Here is a 22334-nt window from a genome sequence, read left to right as displayed (position 1 = left end):
TAAAGTTTTCCTGCATTATGGCATTCTTTTGAAAATAGTAAAATGCATTAAGCAGTATCATTTGTTGGACTGTATCTCTGTAGATACATATATCTGTCTTAGAGAAAGCTATTCAAGTGCACGTGCACTTGAATAGTAGTATTTTGTCCGGTTGTCCAATTGTCCTGTGCAATTCAATGTTTCCATGCCAAGTTAGAAGAATGGCTTCTGCTTGACTAGAATTAGCTGATAATTCCCATTTTTTACCATCTGTAAGTCATATATTTGAGGAGGAACTAGGGAAAAAAACTACTCTTCAAAAAATGCTATTTGAGCAGGTTGTCATAAGCAGGGATGCTGACATTGGCACTCTCAGGTCCTCTAGTAATGGAATCCCTCAACTGCACAGGGGCTAAAAGAGACAGCTTGGTATATTCAGTGCATTGTGATTTGTGGTGTCCATCCTGTCTGCCACATACTGAAGAAACATAGTCACCAGTTCTTAATACTAAATTTGAAAAATTATGCAAGGTGGTCTTCAGTTTTAACAATGTTGTGTAAGTGTAAAGGAGAGAATTTCCAAATGGCAATTTGTTCATTATCACTTGTTAGTGAGTGTTTAACAGTTGCAGTTTTAGGATCTGGTGTTGCCAAGGTTTACACATTTGCTTCTCTTACTAACCTATGGCTAACTCTGCTTAGCATCTGTAGAGTTTCGGCCATTGGACTAGGATTGGAGAGAGAATGCCTTTAGTATATCAGAGTATTTTAATTATTAAATCACAGAATTACAGAATGGGTCAGGTTGAAAGGGACCACAGTGGGTCATCTGGTCCAACCTCCCTGCAAAAGAAAAAAACCCAAGCACCGAAATACCAAACAAGCAAAGCAACATCATCCTCTCTGCCCCTCTCCACCCCAATGCCCACCACTCCAAAGCTTACACTATGAGAACATCAGAGAAGTGATGTACTCTTTGTTTGTAGGGATTTTCAGGACTGGATAATCCTTTAATAATGTGATCTGACCTCATAGCTGAACCTGCTCTGAGTAGCAGGTCTGATGAGAAACCTCATAAGGCCCATTCTAGATTGAATTATCCTCTGATACCTGGGAAGCATCATCTCCTCAGATGGTAAGATTGATGCAGAAATAGACAGCAGGTTAGCTAAGGCATACAGAGCTTTCGGTAAACTCCATAAAAGAGTGTGACAAAACAAACACCTGAAGAAAAGTACAAAGATCAGCATTTACAGAGCTGTTGTACTGTCTACTCTTTTATATGGGTCCGAATCATGGGTCATTTACCAGCACCACTTGCGTCTCTTAGAACGCTTCCATCAGCGTTGCCTCCGCACAATTCTAAACATCCACTGGACTATGTGACCAACACGTCTGTCCTTGAACAGGCAGCAGTCACGAGCATTGAGGCCATGCTGCTGAGAACACAGCTGTGCTGGGCAGGACACGTCTCCAGGATGCAGGACTACCGCCTCCCTAAGATCGTGCTCTATGGGGAACTTGCCACTGGCTGCCGCAAGAGAGGAGCCCCAAAGAGGAGATACAAGGACTCCCTGAAACAATCCCTCAGCCTTGGCCATATTGATCATCACCATTGGTCTACCCTGGCCTCCAATTGGGAGGCCTGGAGACACACCATCTATAACGCTGCTGCTGCTTTTGAGAACACACGCAGGATCACTCTCGAGGAGAAAAGACAACGCAGAAAGATTCGCGTCTTGTCGATATCACCTGGGGAGTCTTTCTGCTGTGCCTTCTGCAACCGGACTTGTCTATCTCGCATTGGCCTTTTTAGCCATCAGCGCGCTCGTAGCAAGCGTGGGTAGAGCCCTTCTCAAATCTTCATTCGCAAAGCCTAGCCACGATGATGATGATGACATATAGGTTTAAGTACTATCCAGTAGATGTACAGAAGATACTGCATCAATCTACTCAGGGAAAGGATTGTCAAGCATTGATATGGAGTGCCCAGGGAACTGGCTGAGTTGTCATCTTTGGAGGTCTTTAGAAGATGTGTAGATGTACCACTTAGAGACATGGTTTAGTGGTAGACTTGGCAGTGCTGGGTTAATGAAATTGTACTTGATGATCTTAAAGGTCTTTTTCAATCTAAATGGTCCTATGACTCAGTCCTCTCCTACTGCTACAGGGTAAATGAGTGTAAATTCTTCATTATATATTTTTAGCATACTGAGACCTTTCTTGTCACTTAGTGCTTAATGCGTTTTAAAGTATGAGATTAAATTAGTATTAATTTAAAAAATACTTTTCCTTTTCTACAGGTATAAGAAATTCATGCATATGTGACATGTATATTATGACAAATACAACATATATTTTTATTTTTAAAGGTTTTGCAATGTTAAATTTACCATCATGTTTTGCAGTTGCAAATAAAATGTCAATAGAACTTTGCACTTCTAATCTTCATAGGTGACTGTCAACCTCTGGATGTCTCTTCTGTACATCACAACAACACATTTTTGAAATACTCTGTATCCTTGCTGGGTTATGGTTTTTATGGAGATATATTAAAAGATAGTGAAAAGAAGCGGTGGATGGGTCCGATGAGATATGACTACTCAGGTAACTTCTGTAATTGTTATTTTGTCAGCATGTAAACATATTGGAGCAGTTAATTTATTCTCTCCAAACCAACCTTCTCTGAAGCTGTTAAACATCAGAAACAGGCTGAATCTGATGTTAAACTCCTTTTAGTACCAAGTACATTGGATCACATCGTATAAAGCTCTGTAACTTCAGGGTTAACATTGACAGTGGGCTCATTAAAGTTGTGTTGAATATGTGCCACCTAGTGATAACTGCCTAAAAAGTAGTAACTTCTCAATCCTAATCAATTGGACTTTCCTTTTAGTCACTTAGAGGGAGATAGGCACTCCTCTGTCTTAGACATTCAGCTGATGGAATGAATTTTTAATTTTACCCTTCATCTAGCACTGATTATAGAGAGAGATATGAGTGATTTAGCCTTGTTAGCTAATATTTGGATAAATCCTGTGCTAGTGGAAATTATTTTTTACCTTCTTTGATTTGTCTTGTGTTATTGAAAGAAGATGCATGAGGAGAATTTTAGTGTAGGCCAGTTTTAAGATTCAGCGTTGATTACATTTTTTAGTTGGATTTTAAAGGTGTCAAATGACGTAATGGCACTTTTGGCAAATGTTAAGAAGTTGGGGTGGTGGTGTGGTATTTCCTTCTTCTTTACAGACAAAGAGCTCTGAGTTTGAGGAGGGCAACTATTGTTTTGCAGCCCTTAGAGAAGAAAAGAAAGGAGCAATCAAGGAATGTATGCAGAGATGTTTGCTATGTGGATTTATAATACATTGCATAATACCTTTTTTGTTTTAGGCTTCAAGACTTTTCTTTCCCATCATTATTATGAAGGAACAATTGCTTATCAACCAGCAAAACACGCACTGGGATCTCCACGAGATAAAGATAGCTGCAGAACAGGGTAGGCTAATGTTTATCTCTGGATACTTGGCATGAACTATTTTAAAAGGTCTGTACATAAATAGAGGTCACAGAAGTGTTGTTTTTAATATCAAAATACTTGCTCTGAAAGAGACAAGCTTATAAAAAAAAGTATTGACTCATTAAAAAGAACACCTCATTTTATCACGTCATTAAACAAAAATATAATAAAATTGTGTTAGCTGGTTCTCCTCCCTAAATTTTAAGTGAAGCAAAGTATAACAGCTTAGGACTCAGTTACAAGATGCTGAGGGTACTATGCTGTGTTAAGAAACTAAAGGTCTGGATGCTTCATAGCTTCTACAAATTGAAATAATAATTCAAGTATTCCCAAGTGTTCATATTGGAATTGAATCTGGCAACTTTAGCAATTGTTTTAGTACCATGATAACAGCAGGCATGGCTTGTCCTAAGGACAAGTCCTCTCAGGAATCAGCCTATTTATATGGCTACTATGATGCTGTATAAATTCTGTGTGATGTTCTTCACTTGTTTCTTCAGTCAGGGGGCCTACCTTAATCTCCTATTGTTCCTTCCTTTCTCTTTGCTTTCACCTGCTTCAAGTTATGCACTAATATTTCTTCTTCTTTATATATGAATTTAGCTATCAGAGATAAAGTAGTTGTCACAGCAGCCAACAGCACAGCAGGATACAGAGGAGCCAGAAACTTTGTCCAGAAATGACATGGAACCTGATGAGACTGCTGTGCTAGTGCTGTGACATGCTACAGATCACAGTCTCTAATATTAGCTGGAGTAACTATCCTGATCTATCAGATGGAGGGGAAGCTCCAGATGGAGAAAGCTGTCATACCAATCTCAGTAAGGGAATAAAGAGTGCCTGGTGCCTCGCAGGGGATTTTGTACATCCTGATAACTGCTGGAGGGGCAATAGGGCTGGCAACAAGCAATTTAGGAGAATCCTGGAGTGTTGTAATGACATTGATCATGCAGGTGATGGACAGGCTGGCTGGGAGAACTGCTCTGCTGGTCTTGTTACAGAAAATAAAAAGTGGAGATGTGATGGCTGAGGGCAGTTTTCGCAGTGGTGACTGTGAGATGATAGAGTTTTAAATCCTGGGAGTAGTAAGCAAGGCAAAGACTAGAACTGCAACCCTGAACTTTAGGAGAGCATATTTTGATTTGTTTGGTAACCTTGGTATTGGATTTTATGGGAGACTGCCCTGGAGGACAAAGAGGCACACAAAAGTTAGTTGTTACCTCCTTAAAGCACAAGAATAATCCATTCTGATATGCAGAGACTTGAATAAGCATGATAGGAAAGCAAAGTGGATGAACAATAAGCTGAGTAGTAAAGAGAAGGTGGAAGTGGAATGGGTTACTTTGGAAGAACACAAAAGACATTGCTTAATCATGCAGAAATGAAACTGAGAAAGCCAAAGCTCGGGTGGAGTTGAAATCAGGGAGGGATGTGAAGGGATTGTTTGAGTATACCAATTATAACAAAAGGGTAAAGGAATTGTGGGCCTACTGCTTAGTGGTATGAGGACCCTAATATGGAAAAGGCTGCAAAATTACTCCTTTACCCCACTTTTCACTGATGTAGTCCACTCCCAAGGCATACAGGTCCCCAAGCCCATGGATGAAGGGAAAACAGTGGATGTTACATAGCTTGACTTCAGCAAGAATTTAGCAAGACCTTTGGTCCTGTTTCCTGTCATATTCTTAAAACCAAATTGATGAGGTGTGGACTAGGTAAGTGGGTGGGTGAGAAACTGACTAGACTACTAGAAAAGCTGTGAATACCAAGTCCTGCTGACAGCCAGTTACTAATGGTGTCCCTTGGGGATCAATACTGTGCAGTGTCTTTATTAATGCTTGGGATGCTTTCAGAAATTGTGCTCTCAGCAGTTTTATGGATGATACTGGATTGGAAGGAGTGGTTTATGTTGAAAGTCAGGGTTGCTGTTCTAAGAGACCTTGGTGGACTGAAGAAATGGCTGATAGGAACTTCCTGAAGTTCAGGGGACACCTGTACTTGGGGTGGAATAGTCCCATGCAGCAGTACTGACTGGGCACTGACTGGCTGGTAGGCAGCTCTGCCCAAAAGAATTTTGGGATCCTGGTGGACAGCAGCTGTACCTGAGTTAACAGCATGTCCTTGCAGCAAGGATAGCTAACCTTTTAATGAGTTTTCTAAGCAAAAGAGAAGTCAACAGGTGAGGAGTGATTCTTCCCCTGCTCTCAGCACTTTTGAGATGGATTTGTTTCTAGTATGTCAGTGTCTTTCACTGTTACAGCAGTCAAACATTGGAACAAGGTGCCAAGAAGTCTGTGGACTTTACCCTTGCAGATCCTCAAAACCTGACTAAGACACTGAACATCTTGATCCTATAAGACCAACTTGGAGCAGAGGTTTGGATCACATCAGAGGTCGCTTCCAACCTGTGTGGTCTTATGGCTCTCTGCTGCTATCTCTGACATCCAGTAATCTACAGCACTGTACTTAAGTACCTGCACTGCCTGCAGGGCTGTGATGATTCATGCCATATCAGTGTTATCAATGCTGTACTGCATCTTGTGATGGGGGATGAGTAAAACAAAAAAGGTGAAATGAATAGTAGTGGTTTTTTTCAGGAACTGAATGGTATTTTTGTTTTCAGATGTTACATTTGCAAGAAAAGTGAACAACAGCTGGCAGAACAGCACATGGATTGTGGATTAAAACATGAAGGTAATTTGTCATAAAAAGTAGAATGCTGTAGTATTTTACTTTTTTTTTCCCCAGAATATATTAGTTCCATGTGTGTGTATTTTGCTTTTTAAAATGTTTTAATTACTAGATAATCCATTGTTTCTTTAAGGAAAATGCATGTAGGTAGAGTAAGTGCCATCTTCCCCTTGTACTCAGCACTGGTGAGGCTGCACCTCAAATCCTGTGTTCAGTTTTGAGCCCCTCACTACAAGAAAGACATTGAGGTGCAGGAGCATGTGCAGAGAAGGGAAACAGCTGGTGAAGAGTCTGAAGTACAAATCTGATGAGGGGCAGCTGAGGGAACTGGAGATGCTGAGAAAGGGAAATGGCCTCAAGTTGCACCAGGGGAGGTTTAGGTTGGACATTATGAAAGGTTTCTTCACAGAAAGGGTTGTCAAGCACTGGAAAAGGCAGCCCAGGGAAGTGGTGGAATCATCATCCCTGGAAGCATTCAGAAGTAACGTGGATATGGTTTAGGGGTGAACACAGTGGTGCTGAGTTGACAGTTGGACTTGATGATTTTAGAGGTCTTTTCCAACTTAAATGTTTCTATGATACTATGATTCTAAGTATGTGAAAAACACGTGAGGTGTCTCCTCCACCCAAACCTCAGAAAATTCGGATAAAATTACACTAATTACTTATCTATTTCAATGTGTTTGGTTTCTTTTCTTTAGGAAAAGTAAGACTCTCTTCTTTCTGTGGGAAGGACTGAACTGATAAACTGTGAGGTGGTACAGAGGGATAAGGATAAGGTTCATTAAGATAACTTTTAGAATAAATCAGCATTTAAGATTTGTGCTTGTTAGTATAAAAGTCACCCTATGTAAAGCTGTTTATTTAATATAACTGAGGTAGTGAACTTGGACAACTAATAACTAATCTAGTGGACTTAAGTGTTTCTGTACAGCAACCCACCGATACTCAGTAAAAATGATAATTAAGATGTCTCTCTTCTTTCTCTAGTAATGCTATCCTTGTTGCTTTTTTGCCCCCATTCCAACCCCTGTGCACACCTCCATGGGTCTTTTTTTAATGGGCATAATTTTTCTTTCCTTTTGTTAAAACAACTCTTAATATATTGAATTCTGTGCTGTCATCCTCCTAGTTGTATCTCTTTATGTCTGGCTGCTGCATCCTAATGGATCAACTGATATTGATACACTTGTGACCTTGCTAGAGAAAGATATGTAGATTCAGTTGTTTGAGTTTTGCCTCCAGCCTTGGCTCCTCATCTTGGATAAACCTCTCTAAACAGCAGGCAGGCTTCCTGTGTATGCTTGTTTTTGCTTTTACTCTCTTTCTTTTTCTTCTTTTAGAGCCCAGTGACACCAAAATGTGGTCCTTGGGCCTTAGGACCTAGATTATCTTATAATTACTGTTATAATACTGTAATAAATAATACTGTATAAAATTATAATTTTGCACTGTATTTGTGCCAAGTTCTAGACGTATAGACATCTTTTTTGGTTCTAGACTCAAAAAGGTGTATCATCATACTGTGGAGATTGATTGGTAGCATAAAGACTGTATATAGATTTCTGTGCCAACTTGAATTCTTGTTACATGTGTTTATATATAGTACTTTCCTCCCAACTACTGCTATCAGATTTTTGATACCGTCAAGATATGGCCAAATTGATATATTTCTTGAGTTGTTTTAATCTGTGCCCAGATTCAGCTAAAGAAATTGCTTTACATAATATAAGTAGTTGATATGAATAATAATATAAATATGATAGTAGGTTTATTGGTAGGAAAAAAAAATCTGTCTTTTTGAGAAATAACTGTAGTTAAAAAACGCCAACCTTTTTTCTTTTGTTTCTGGGGGTTTTGTTTGGTTTTTTTATGTTTGGGTGGGTTGTTTTGTTTGCTTGGTTTGTTGTTTTTTAAATCTGTGATTTTGTTATCTTTCATCCAGCAAAGGAGCTACTAGAAAGCTACAAGTTAGTGACCAATCAAGACTGCTTTAGCCAGCATTGCACATGATATTAAGCATCTGATTATGTAGGATACTGTTTACTTAGATTCATTTTACTGCTGGTAGCTGGCTTTCTTTGCAGTCCAGTCGCTTCATGCAGTAGTGGTAAGCAAACAATACAAACAGCTACTCTTGTTTTGCAATAAAAGGGATTTTAAATGTCCACCTCAGATAAGCTTTTTACTCAGGAGGGTATATTAGCTGATTCTTTCATTGTACTTGGTTTGTGTACTATTCAGATCAGTTGAGAAGGATGCTTGATTGGCTGTCACTGAACATATTTCCTTGTATTGTGCAGAAGTCTGTGTGCATATACTGAATAAACCTTGGATGTTAGTACTTTATGCTGATTTCAGCTACTTGGAGCATATGTACACAATAGGCAGTTGAAATGCGTGCCGTTTATGCACTCCCTGCTTATGATTGCACTATTGTAGGAAAGATATTTTGAGCAAATAGTTTGTGCTATTACAATGATGCATCCCGCAGAAATGAAAACAGTTGGTCATTGAAAATATGACAAATACCCTGACTTTGTTCTTACTTGAACAGTGTAGGGTTTTTTTGAGTAACGTGCTGAAATTTATACTGAAGGGTGTTTTTCTAGCAAGTGAAAACCATCTATTACAGTAACATATATAAGCATTCTATTCTAAGCAGACCTCAAGGGAGACTTATTTATTACAGTGAGCATACTTCAAAAGGTAATACGTATCTAGACACACTTATGACTAAATTACTAGTGCTTCTCAGATAAACAACAAATGGATTTATCAGTAAAGTGTGTTGTTTTCATTTTGTTGTTTGTGTATCAGAAAATGCCTGTTGTTTTCAGTTCCAGTAGTTTCTTATGTTCTGTTCACTTACCTTCATCTCACAGCAGGGTCTTGTCATTTACCTGCAGCCTGAACAAAGTCATTCTGTAGTCTAACATTTAAGTCTTTCCCATTTCTCTTAAGATACATGTTTTGAATCCGATTGAAATTATTTCATTTGGTAATGTCCTGTTTGAAAGCAACATAAAAAGATCAGCAGTAAAGCGAGCAATACTAAAAACCACTGTGGCAAATGATGTGAAAATGTTGAATTTAAAAGCTGCCTTTTTTTTTTTTTTGCTATTTGTGATTTGTTTCTCAGGAGATAGAGAGGATAGTCTAGATGGAAAAAAAGAATAAAGTTTTCTGTATTCAAGTTGGCAAGTCTATTGTAGCATTATAATCTTACTGTCTTTTTCCTGGAATTCTGTTTTTCTTGGTTCTGTTACTAAGGAGTGGGTAATAAGAAGTTTTGATGAATAAAAATTCCAGGAAGCAAGAGAAGTTCAAAGAATGAACACTAATTACAGAATACTTTGCAAACAATTATTTTCTTCTTTTTTTTTTTTTTTTCTTTGATGTACAAAGCTTGGAACAGGTCAATTCAAAATAGTAGACTTTAGGTTCAAAATAACCTAGACAATTGTAATAATGGTCCTCTAAAGTAAATATGATGTTCCTAAAACTGAGACAGTAAGGAATACCGGAATTTCAGGACATGGAATATGTAGCATAAACATCATCTATAGTCCCATCAAAAAGGTGCCTTGAAAATCACTGTAAGTTCCCCAAATGTGGGGAACTGAATAATGTTAGATTTCCAAGTGCATACCAGTTAATATGTCTCAAAACCTCTAGGAAGGGAAGAAAGCAACTTTCTCTGCTTGTATGTGAAAAATGTATATATTTTTTCAAATGTAGTTTACTTTAGATATTCACTGACAGGATGTGAATATGCCTAGTAAAAACTTTAAGTTGCCAGTAATGATTGCTTTTTAGTGTTCTTGTGAATAGATCAAATGACAATCTGTCATTCATGTCTTTATTGATGTGTTTCAGAAGGTGAAGAAGAATGGAAGGTTATTAAAGGGAAATTTCTAGCCATCAATGCAGTAAATATGAGCTGTGCCTGTCCACGAAGTCCAAAAGGTCTTTCACCAGCAGCTCATTTGGCAGATGGTTCAGCAGATCTCATTCTAGTTCGTAAATGTTCCAGATTTGATTTTCTACGGTATCTTGTCAGACATACAAATCAAGATGATCAGGTGTGTATTCCCTTTGACAATGAATTCTACAGAGTCCATCTAGGTTATAAATAGTGATATTTTTATATGACAAAATTATAATCTAGAAAGCAAATTTGTTTGTTTGTTTTTAAAGTTTATACATTTTGGATTACATAATCTTAGCATGTGTATCATAAAAAAAAAAGGCAGTCCAAAATATTTTACCCAAGTCAAGTTTTCGGCCATGGCATTCTAACAAAATTCTGGTTTTGCCAACTGAATTTGGTTTTCTAACATTTTCCATGTATTTGCTCTTTGGACAATATTTAAAGTTATCACAACTGTGCCCCCATGTAGTTGTCATGAAAAACTACTCACAGCATGAAAAACTACTCACAGCATGACATAGCTGAGGTAGATGTGGTAAGGAATAATAAATCACTTTTGTAAACTGTGTAAAAATGTGATTTAGAAGCAAGTTACTGGAACTGCAGTTTGATTGCAAAATGCAGGCTTTTAGCAGAATTTTACTATATGTATGTGACCAGACTGTGAGCTTTATGCATTCAGCTTCAAAATTATTTCTTTCATATGTTGTAGCTGTCAGAAGATTCGTCACTGCTTTGAATTGTTGTATCTGTTGAAACCAGAGCTATGGCTGTGAATACACACATTTAATATTTGTCACAACCTAGTGTCATTAGCATGTTCTGGAAATTACCTGAACAATGGACTAATCACATATCTAGTGCATATAAGCAGTAACAAATCTCACATGTTTATGATGCTCTGTAGAAGAATTAGTGTAGATTCTTTTTCCTTTATTTCCTCATTACCAGTCCCTGGGACCCTGTGTATGTATATACCTCCTTCCTCCTTTTCTTCCCTTCGCTCCATCTCACTCATTGTTCTCTTGATGTTTTCGACCATTTGAAGCCATCCCTGGCTACCTTTCAAACTGGCTATAACATTTATCAAGGGACTATATTCTGCTTGGGCTTGAGACATGAGAGCATGTACAGGTGACTCTCTGCAGCCATGGGTACCAGCTTTTGCACCTGAGCTGTTTGGTTAAGCATAGTGCTCAGTGAGCCTCGCATCCATGAACCACTGCTTCCAAGCATGGAGTTTGACATCTTCACAGTTTGTCTATGGTTAAAATCTGAGGGAAGGTCCCTCTAACTCTGCTTTTTCTGATTGTCACAGTGGCCATTCACTTTCCAATGCTTCAGGTTTCTCTCTGGGTTATGCTGGATTAAATGCAGGGTTGTACGTATGTCCTTATGTCAGGTTAGTGTCCATCATGATAGTATCCTTTTTGGACACTTAAGGAAATATGAAAAGAAAAAGGAAGAAAAGGGTGACTATGTCAATACAGGCTGGTTTATGCGTAAACAGTTTCTTTGTTCACTTTTGCTTCCTTGCCATCCCTTTCCCATAGACACACACAGACATACTCCATTGCCTTTGCTAAATGACCTGTCTCTGTTCATTACAGCTTACTAAATATTTAAGTCCATATCACTTAAGTTGCTTTCACGGCAGGTGGAGGAACCCTCTAATTTGATTGTCCCTTTAATTTATAAGTCTTGTTTTAAAGCATTTGTACAATACTGTAGTGTAAATCTGCAGCCTCTTTTAATTGCAGTCAATCTTTTAATTGACCTGCTTTTTCTAGCTGAATTAACTAGTTAAAACTATTTTTATTTTGTTGGAATTTAATAATATTGCCCTCTATTCTTATTTACATGTACCCCCAGCTCTGTGATTTGATCACACTGCTGTGGAGTTCTCACCGTCAGAGCATTGTTCCAAATGCAAAGACAGAAGACTTTCATAAAAGCCCATGTGTCTTAAGGACAGGTCCTGAGGAAGGCACAGAAATACAATCTAAACCTTTTTGACTTTGATATAATTTTATAATATTTATTATAGGTTATTTTAAATATTTTTTATACTCCATTTACTCATAATCTTAGAACCTGCTACCTGGTTATCTATAAAGTGTCAGTATTACAGCTGCTTGAGGAGGACCATTGAGAAGTAGAATTCCATTTTGGCTTTATTGTATTACAATGGTGCGGTTTTTCAAAACCAAAAATCACTCTATACCTCAGATAACCTCTAGAAAATTGGAGTGGACAGACTTTTCTTGAATACAAAATGCTGCATGCTGAGTTGATTTACACATCAAGTGTATTTAATTGTAATTGCCTGACTTGCTTTTTTTTTTTTTTTTTTGTAGTTTGACTTCCCATTTGTAGATGTTTATCGGGTGAAGAATTTTCAATTCACATCAAAGCTTTCAGAAGACAATGAAAGCAATGTCATGGACATAGGAAAGAAACGTTTTGGCCAGTTCTGCAGAGATCATCCAGCCTGTTGCTGTAATATTGTTAATAGCACCTGGAATTGTGATGGAGAAACTCTGGATAGCTCAGCAATTGAAGTGAGGTAAGCTTTGATTTTTCTCTGTGTATAGCAGAACAAATTAAGCCTTCTCACTGATTTTAGAAATGCTCATAAAGACATCCATAAAAGGTGCCTGTGCATAGCAAATTTGAGTCTTCTGATAATAAACTCAAATTTTTTTGTTACCTTTTTGAATCCTCTCTAAAGAATACTACAGCCACATATATGTTCTAAATGATCAGTCTGAGTGAGATAGATGGCCCTGCCTTTGAAGTCACACTTACTACTTAGGAACTGGTATTATGTGCTTGAAGTGCTGAAAGTGAAGGTGGTGTTGGGAGGATTCAGTTTGAATTAGTGGAGTGCCTCATTACTCTGAGCAATAGCTTTTCTTATTCAGTTTGAGTAAGCATCTTTGTCTTACAGAAACACTGAGTATGCTTTGGTGTTTTTTGACACACAGCACAGAGTCTTATTTCCACTCTTTGCATATGGTGAAAGAATTTTGCAGTTGTGCACGTAATCAAATTAAAAATTTGTGACATTTGAAGGGGTTTTTTTTGTTTAGATTACTTTTGGCTGCTTGTTTTTGTTTGTTGTTTTTAGAATGAAGAGAACCAAACCCATAATATTTACATGCAAGTGTGTTCCTTCAAAACATAATCAGTTAGCAGTCCAAAAGTGATTTTTATAAATAATGTTGTAAAAGGTTGGCTCATCTAAGTTCCCATAGAACTTTTTGTGGACAAGAGTAGTAAATAAGGATACATGAAGGGGAGGATTGCATCAAGAATGGAAGTGTGGTTTCTGTAGTCTGGAGTAAGGAACTTTGTGCAATTGCTTGAAATGAATGGATTATTTGAATTAAATTATTAGAATGAAACATGTAGTACCCATTTAGTTGTTACTAATCGATTTCCATGTTTTTCAGGGTTCACTGCCAGTTAATGAAACTATTTGCAAGGGGAATCGAGGAAAACTGTAAAGATGAAGCTGCCTACAGACAGAGTAGTGCTGAGCAATTGCTATAGACATTGTTCCTCCAGTGGGGAGAAGAAAAAATAAAAGCTCAAGGAAATTGAGTAAATACGCATTTTAGTCAAATTGACAAGTATTTTAAACTTCTAGATTTTTTTTTTATGGCTTCAGTATAATTTTAGACATCTTACTGCATTGTGTCATTTTTTTAAAAACCATTGTAATCATTAAAATATATCTTGGAGCAGTTAATCTAAGTTATGTTAGAAAAGAGAGGATTAGGCCTATATCTGTGTATTCATGATGACTGATAAATTCTCTGTGCTTTTCTAGAGAACTAATTTAGCAATTGTGTTGCAATAATATCTAAGTGTTATAAAACATTGGACTTTCCACTGGCATCAAGACAAGACATTTTCAGTGTTTGAGAAGATGTTTTCTGCTGGGAGTGTTATATAGTTGCATGTGGCTTAAATGCTGGACAACAGTGTTGTCATTTGCATCCTTTTTTTTTTAATAATATCTTTCATTTTGTAATTCTGACAATACCTTGCAACTTATCAATGCAATTCAAACACACATTCCTGGCTTTAAGTAATAACAATAAGAGCGTGCAAATACTTTGAAAAATAAAAGCACAACTGTATACAGGTCACACCTCATCCTATATATTCTCTTTATGAAGGCTTGCTTGCATCATGCTTTTTGGGATTATAATGGGGTTTATGACTGTTTGGATGATACCAAATACCACAAAGTGATCTTGCAAGCAACTTGCTGTAATACTTATATAATATCAGGAAGGCACAGGCAAAGGAAAACATAAATAACTTCTCAAACACCAGCAAGTTTTATTTTTTTAAAAATATCTAACATTAACATATGAAAAGCTTCTCTTTTCAATACACAATTCTTTGGACATTCTACTCCATATAGAGAAGAATATATAAGGTGTTGAAATGTAAAGTTTGGAAATAGGATTTGATGATGGAAAGTCTTTGAAATGTTTATTTAACTAAATATGAAACAAAATAATTTGTTTTTGCGAAGTCAAGGGAAGAAACTGGCATCTGATAAATAATGAATTCACTGTGCTAATTTGTTTTTATTACAAAAACATTAGACTGTCATATAGAGCTGTGGAGTGATTATTTAAATTGTGTATGGTTTTGTGTATTGTGGCACATACATGTTTTGTGTTTAGGCTTGGGGCTAAATTTTGATCATCTTATACAGGCTTGTTCCTGTTTGAGGATCAGAGGTTAGCCCTTGTTCTCTTTTCTTTTTTTTTTTTTCTAAGTTCTTTAAAGTTCTCTTTAAAACTTAACTACATCTGTGGTTTTTTTGCATCTGAACAGCTAATGATTCTGTATTCATATATATTTATTGGTACTTCTGTCATCCAGTTTGTATTAGTTTCATGTGTCTCATATATTTGATCTATGTAAGCCATAGTAATTGGTCATTTTATTACTGAAGCACTTGAAAACTGTTATAAATGGCAGGCTATTTTTTTCTATTGATGTTATTTACATTCCAGTTTTGTGTAACATCAAAATTGTGTGCTATATCTTTGCTACAGGTATTACTCATACTGCTCTATATGACAAAAATCATTTGCAAATTGTATTTGCCTCAAGTACAATCATACAAAGTTTAGGATCTGTTTTTTGTTATATAGTATTTCAGGGAAATACTTGAATACTTTCAAAAACTACTGCTCTTTACTTTCCATATTAATGCAGTGAGTTGAAATGCTGATACATCCAATGTTTTTCAGACATTTAACATAGGTGTTATGTATACTGTATTTTTAAAGCCATGTTTAATAAATGAAATAGTGCTTTTAAACTAAGAACCCCATTGAAAATGAAGTCATGCCATTCTACAAATGTAAATATTTTTTGAAAGTGTCATTTGTTAAAAAATTTCTACAGTTATTGTGGTTTATCCATGAATATTGTTAGAGAACCCAGACTTCAAATTACTGTAATTCTTGTGCAGGATATGATGGTGCACACTCAGGTTACCAACAGTGAGGATGTTTATGAGGCATTGCAGCTTTCCCAGAGCACATTCTCCTATCTGAGAACAGGAGTCAATACAAACCAGCCCTTTCCATCAGTTTACTAGCAAATCATGAGACCCCTACTCATTGAAAAATGGAGACTTAATCTCATAGTGAATGTATATTGAAATGCTTTGAATATTATAGTATCTGAAACTGAGCGCTTCGTGTTTCCAAAGAATGCCATACTGAAGGCCCCCTTTCTGAGAAAAAACCATCAGAAAACGAGGAGAAAATATAATTCTCTATGATGGTAAAGAAGTGTGAAGTAAATAATAAAGGTATTGCAACATAATCAAATTTAAAAGTCTTAGGTAATAGAAAAGCTGCATAGTTGCATTTGAATGATTCTATTTGTAGCATATTAAACTAGCAAAGCACCATATGTCATTTGTATGACATGTCCAGTTTATTTTTAAGAAAAGAGCTGTGGAAGTAACGTCTTCTTACATTATAATTCTAGGGCTTTGTGTTTTTTTTTTCTCTGAATGTAGTCTCAGTATGGAAATTATGTATAGGAAAAACAACTTTGATTTTTCTTTTTTCCCAATCTTGCTGGCTTCAAGATTAGAAAATGTGTTGTTTTATGATGCTAGGGCATTTCATTGAAAAAATAAAACAGCATTCTACAACAATACAGTGGTTTTCTTCTTTTCACAACTTTATTTGAAAAAGATGCCTCACTTTGTTTGACAGAAATCTGGCAGTAGAGTGCTCAGTGTAACCAATGTGGGCAGATCAAAGCAGGTGGAGCAATTCACAACCTTCCGTTTGGGTTGACCACAGCTTTGTGGCACTTTTGAGTGTGAACAAACACTGAGAGTGAAGGAAACTGAAGCAGGACTTGGGCTAAAACTAAGCAACTCTACCAAGGTAAACTAAAGATGGAAAGGAGGAGAAGGACATTAGATATAATGCAGGTATTTAGAGTTATTATTGTGGAAAAATCTAAATTACAAAAAGTGAAAGGAAACTTCTGTTCTAAGAAGCATGAAATATGTATTATACTATAAATAGTACGTGTTAAATAGATAGTGGGTTTAGAATTTTGTTGCAATAATTACTATAGAAGTAAAACATGTTCATTGTAGATAAAAAATGGGCACAGAAGGCAAACGTTTTTCAGCACTGTAGAGATTTCTGGTTTTGAAGTGTATTGGTTTTACATGGCAAGGTTTTGGTAGCCAGGAGGGCTGAAAGGGTGACTTCTGGAAGACGACAACAGAAGCTGCCCCAATATCAGAGCCAGTTCCCCCACCAGCTCCAAGATGGACCTGCAACTGGCCAAAGCTGAGCTGATGGGATGACTTTGCTAGCACATCTGTGAGATCACAGAAAGGTAAAGAAAGGTAAAAATTTAAGAAAGGTAAAAAACGCTGCTCAGCAGTTGTGGTAGGAGTGAGGGGAAAATAAACATCCTGCAGCCCATGGTGAAGACCATGGTGAGGCAGCTGTGCTGCTGCAGCCCATGGAGGTCCATGGGAAGCAGAGATCCACTTGCAGCCCATGGAAGACCACACAATGGAGCAGGTGGGTGTGCCCTGAGCGAAACTGCATCCCATGGAGAGCCCATGCTGGAACAAGTTTCCTGGCAGAACCTGCAGCCATGGAGAGGATATTTCTGGCAGGAAATGTGGCCCATGGGGGACCCTTCCCTCCTCAGGAAGGAGGAAGAAGTGGGAGAGAGAAAGTGTTAAGAACCCACTAAGAACCCCCATTTCCCATATTTCCCATCCCCCTGCACTATTCAAGGTGGGGGGAAGAGGTAGAAGAGTCAGGAGTAAAGTTGAGCAAAAGAGGAAGATGGGAGGGTGGGAGGTGATGGGTTTAGGTTTTTTTGTATTTCTGTCTTACTCTGGTATTAATTAGCAATAAATTAAATTAATCTTCTCCAGGTTAACTTTGTTTTGCCCCTGACTATAACTGCTGAGAGACATCCCTGTCCTTAGCTTGACCCATGAGCTTTTCAACATTTCTCACCTTGTCCTGAGAGTAGTGTGGAATCAGAAATTTCTACAAACACATCTTTCTTGCAAGTAAAATATTAGAATAATAGAATCTTAGAACACCTTAAAGTCCTTAAAGTCCAACTCTTAATCCAGCACTGCCAAGTCCACCACTAAACCATGTCCCTAAGTACCATATCTACAGATCTTTTAAATACCTCCAACCACTTCCTTGGACAGCCTGTTCCAGGGTTTCACAACCGTTTCCATGACGACATTTGTCCTAATATTGAATGTAAACCTCCTCTGACGCAGCTCCATAGAAACTTGTAGTGGAAGGGACCTGAAAGATCAGCTTGAGCCTAAAATTCATCTTGGCCTCAACTTGAGGCCATTTCATCTATTTCCTCTTGTCCTGTTGCTTGTTACATGGAAGGCAAGACTGACCCCCAGCTGGTTACAACCTTCTTTCAGGTATCTGCAGAGAGTGATGAGGTCTCCCCTGAGCCTCTTTTTCTCCAGGCTAAACAACCCCAGCTCTCTCAGCTGCTCCTCATCAGACTTGTGCTCCAGACCCTTCACCAGCTCTGTTGCCATTCTCTGGACACACTCCAGCACCTCAATGTCCTTCTTCTAGTGAGGGGCCCAGAACTATACACAGAATTCATTTCCCTAGAACTCCTACCTTAATTCCTATGAAGTAAATGAGTAATAGGAATTCATCATTTTTATTTGCATTAGTGACATTGCTCTTATTTCAAATTTTCAGCAGGCGAGTTAAGTAATTTAATAGATTATAATTGGCGTTTAAGTTGCAGTAAATAATTCTGTCGAGAATTAAGCAACAGTCTTCCCAGACTTCTGTCTTACCCGCTGCCATGCACATGATGTACATCTAACAAAGGCTTATTCATGTTCCTAATTAATGAGTGACTAGTCCAATTAATTAGAAGGGGGTGGGGCATTCATTCTTCAGTCATGCCTTTCAAATCCTCTGCAATTAACAGAGAGGATTAACCATTTTTTTTTTATTCAATTTCCTACTGTTTATAAATGATTACTAATATATACCTACCAAAATTGCCAATGAGGTTGTCTTCAAAAAGTTTTTGCTCCTTTAAGACTCTTACATGTCTGAAAGGGTGATTTAATCTTGTTGGTACCTAATTCAACAAAGGTTCAATTTTCTGCCTTATGTCATAGGAATCCTCCAACCACAAAAAAAATAATATTTTTTTTCCTATATTTGTTTCATTTCCTGTATAAAAATAATTCATATAGGAAAAATATAGAAAAAATAACAGAGTGATGCAAACTAAAAAATCAAAATTCTGGAAGGTATGAAAGAGAACAACTGTAAAACAAATATTAAAATGAAGAAATAGGAAAACAAAACACAGATTTTTTTTTAAATTTATTTTGATGGAAAGCGTTGCCCTGGTATTATACTGTAACTGCACAGTAAAGCTAGCACTAAAGGTTTGAGTAGATTGCTAGAAGTCTGACTATTTACAACTGATAGAATAAAAGCTTTATCCCTGTTGTAAAGACACATTACTAAAAAAATTTGGGCCACTCTCCGTATTTCCACTCACAAACTTTACCATAATAGCAGCATTGATAGAATAGCTGTTAAAGGAGAATTGTAAAAGCAACTTCATGGTTCCCTGTAGCAATGTGCAACGTTATGAATGATTGTTCAATGTAATCTGCCAAATATAATTTTTCATGTTAATATTTAGTAGCTGTATTTTAGCAAAGGGGAGATTGGGCAGCAAGAAAAAATGCTAGGTGAGTGTTTCAATGTTGCTGAAGTTAAGGTGGTAGAAGAGCAACTCACCCCAGCTAAGAGTCTGTCCCATAGGCCTTGTAACATCAGGGAAAGTCCCCACAGAAACACCTATGCAATTCCTGGTGCACATTTGTGCAACCTGTTCTTCTGAGCCTTCAGTGATGTATAATCTACTAAGCAGATTAGCCACCACAATGGATTGCTTAAAGATTTTTAGTTAGAAACCCTTAGTTACTCACTTAATTGAATCTCCCTTGCTGTATTTATAGGTGGGCACAGAGACGATCTCGTTGCTTTTGAGGAAATTCCCTCCCTGGGTTATTTTGTTTCCTCTCAGTCTTCTGTTCTTTGCCTAAACAGTACCAGTGTTCAGACAGAGAAGGAAAAAAAGCCCGCAACATTCAAGCACCTATTGATATCAAGAAAAACTGCTTGAGGCTGATTTTTGTTCGCCACCAAAGAAGGGACTTTCTAGAGGACAGCTGGTGGCTCTGAAAAAGGAATAAGTATCTGCATAAAGTCTTAAATCAGATACTCTTAGTTCCTAAATACCATGTTTTCACATAATGCTGTCTACAGCTCTGATAGCTGCATTTAAAGTAAATATCTCTCCTCAGTAATATCTATCAGTTACATAACTACTCTGAGGATTACTCTGCTGGTAGATGCTGCCCTGTCCCTATCCCAAAAATCAACCCCTTAAGTAGCTCTCAGATGGTTGGAGCCTCCCATTTCCATTGTGTCTTATAGTGTTTGAATTTTCTAGGGAAAACAGGTAAAACCTGAACACCGGGGTATTGCTGCAGTTGCAATTTTCTAGTAAAGGTTTTCAGAAAATCCTCAACACTTTGGTAGCAGGGTCAGGAAAGAATAAACACAGGCATATTCTCTTACCAGAACAGCAGATAGTACTATCTGTTCTCCTGTGTGGGTAGGCAAACCTTTGAGTGAACAGAAGAATTTGTATTTTTTTCCTGCATAAAAGGGTTTGCAAACTCTTGGAGGAAGGTGAGGTGGGGAGGAAGCACAGGTTTGCTGTCACCTGTGCTCAGAGGAGTCCACCTTGAAACTGATGTGGTAAGAACACCAGGTAGTAACGCTCCCTCTGGATGGACTGGTGCAGAAAAGCAATCCAGTGAGGAGGAATAGCCAAATATCAGTGGCTATTCAGGCTCAGCAATCCCAGCTTAACCACCAACTTAACAAAATACTGCACTGTGTTGCATTGCTCAGGTTTGGGACTGAAGGACATTATTGTCTGCCCTGCTTTCATCTGCTGGAGGAAATTTCGCTGGTCTAGGCTAAATCTGTCCTCTAACACTGCTATGAGAAAGCACAGCAGGAATTTATTAGCGAAGTAGACTGTGTTCAGTGTTTTCACTGGAGCTGGAAAAGAGGAAAAAGACGGTGAAAGGGTTGTTGATTCACCCTGCCCTTGCGGAAGGAACCTGGCACAATACATCTTACATTGCACGTGCAAGGGGAGTGTGAGGCTACAGCTGCTTGGATTGATTTCTACCAGGGATTCTGATTTCTACCTTCCAACAAAGGCTACCGAGATACCAGAACTCTGTTCTCCACTTAGCATGGATGAGGGCTGAGGGAATGAATGTTATTCCCATTTAAAAGCACAAATAGCAGTATTTGATTTCCTTTCAGTTCCAGGACAGAGCACACATCCTGCAGTGGTGACAGCCAGAACTTCCTGTGGAGTGGAAAATGCCTTCCTATGCTCTTAATGAAAGGCAGTGGTGAAAGGAACTACAGTTACTGTGGTTTTAGTGTTCTTCCTGAAGCCAGTGGGAATGCATCTCTGCCGTCTTCAGAAATACTGGGAAACTCACTTCAGGCTACAATGACCCCTGCAGTGCCTTTTCTACTGATGCCTTAGACAGTAACAACAGGCTATGGGCTGTGTGAAGGTGTAATCAAAGATATCCATCTGGAAATGAGGTTGCCGCTATCTTTGAGCTACGGCCACAGACATTTTAGCAGACGAGTAGGCATTGTTGATGACCGTGCAATTATTGTCTCTCATACATGTTGAAATGTGTGCTGGAAACCCTGGTCCGTACCAGGAAAAAGAGGTGGGTATCTCCATGTCTGTGCAGCCAACACAGGTGAGCAGGGGTGACCTGTAGTCCTCAGGCCCGCTGATATGGAACATGCCTGGCAAAGGACCTTGGGATGTGAATTGATGGCTCTGACACAAGCCACACTTCGCCTCCAGAATGCAGACATGACACTGGGAGCAACCCATAAAACAGATGAAACAGCTTATACAAAATAGAGGAGATGGCAGAGATGGTGTTAACAATTCTGAAATGGACTTGCTGCCTTTGAACTGCTGTGCAACAGAGTTGCAGGGGCTGAACATATTTGTGCCTGTGAATATTTGGGAGCAATTTGACATGATTAAATGAAGTAACAAAGGTGTATTTATTTTCAAGGCCTCTTCATACAGGTTCACTGGAGGACACGTTTGGATTCTTGGATGTACACCAAGACTTGTAAATAACATCAAATACTTTGCTGTAACCTCATTTTTCTCTGTTCAAGACCCTGTCAAGATCTTATTTTTCCATCTTGGCTGACACTGCTGTCACAGTGGTGTCAGTACAGAGAAGGCTTGCTAGCACTGAGCAATGTGAAACATCTGTGAATGGCACAGATGTCACTGACTGGCCTGCTTTGGTAGAGCTGTGTCAGAGGAAAAGGCTCAGTGTGTGCTGAGTGTAAAGGATAACCCTTGAAAATGACACATCTAGAGAAAATTTGCCTTTGGGTAGAAGCAGATTATTTTGCATACAAATATGAGCGGATGGAGACAGCAGAGATAACTGCCTATTGCTCTCCCATGTGCACTGATTGACTCTCTGAACCTGCAGTCTATAGTTACCATATT

The 22334-nt window shown here is 38.2% G+C and overlaps 1 protein-coding gene across 5 annotated transcripts in view; it reads left to right on the top strand.

The window, feature by feature from the left end:
- Positions 1-16326, top strand: part of CERK (ceramide kinase) — a 43394-nt gene extending 27068 nt beyond the window's left edge. For all 5 annotated transcript variants that reach the window (XM_050324065.1, XM_050324066.1, XM_050324070.1 and 2 more), the window contains 6 exons: positions 2434-2586; positions 3370-3475; positions 6120-6190; positions 10067-10272; positions 12479-12687; positions 13577-16326. In XM_050324065.1, the coding sequence (XP_050180022.1) occupies positions 2434-2586; positions 3370-3475; positions 6120-6190; positions 10067-10272; positions 12479-12687; positions 13577-13676 (845 nt within the window). In that variant the 3' untranslated portion in view covers positions 13677-16326. The remainder of the gene's footprint in view (positions 1-2433; positions 2587-3369; positions 3476-6119; positions 6191-10066; positions 10273-12478; positions 12688-13576) is intronic.
- Positions 16327-22334: the final 6008 nt, after the last annotated feature.

This window comes from Myiozetetes cayanensis, unplaced genomic scaffold (genome assembly GCF_022539395.1).
Source record: "Myiozetetes cayanensis isolate MyiCay16 unplaced genomic scaffold, myiCay2020 scf3, whole genome shotgun sequence".
NCBI lineage: Eukaryota > Metazoa > Chordata > Aves > Passeriformes > Tyrannidae > Myiozetetes > Myiozetetes cayanensis.
Note: the sequence above shows the minus strand (reverse complement) of the source record. Positions and strands in the feature narration are given on the sequence as shown.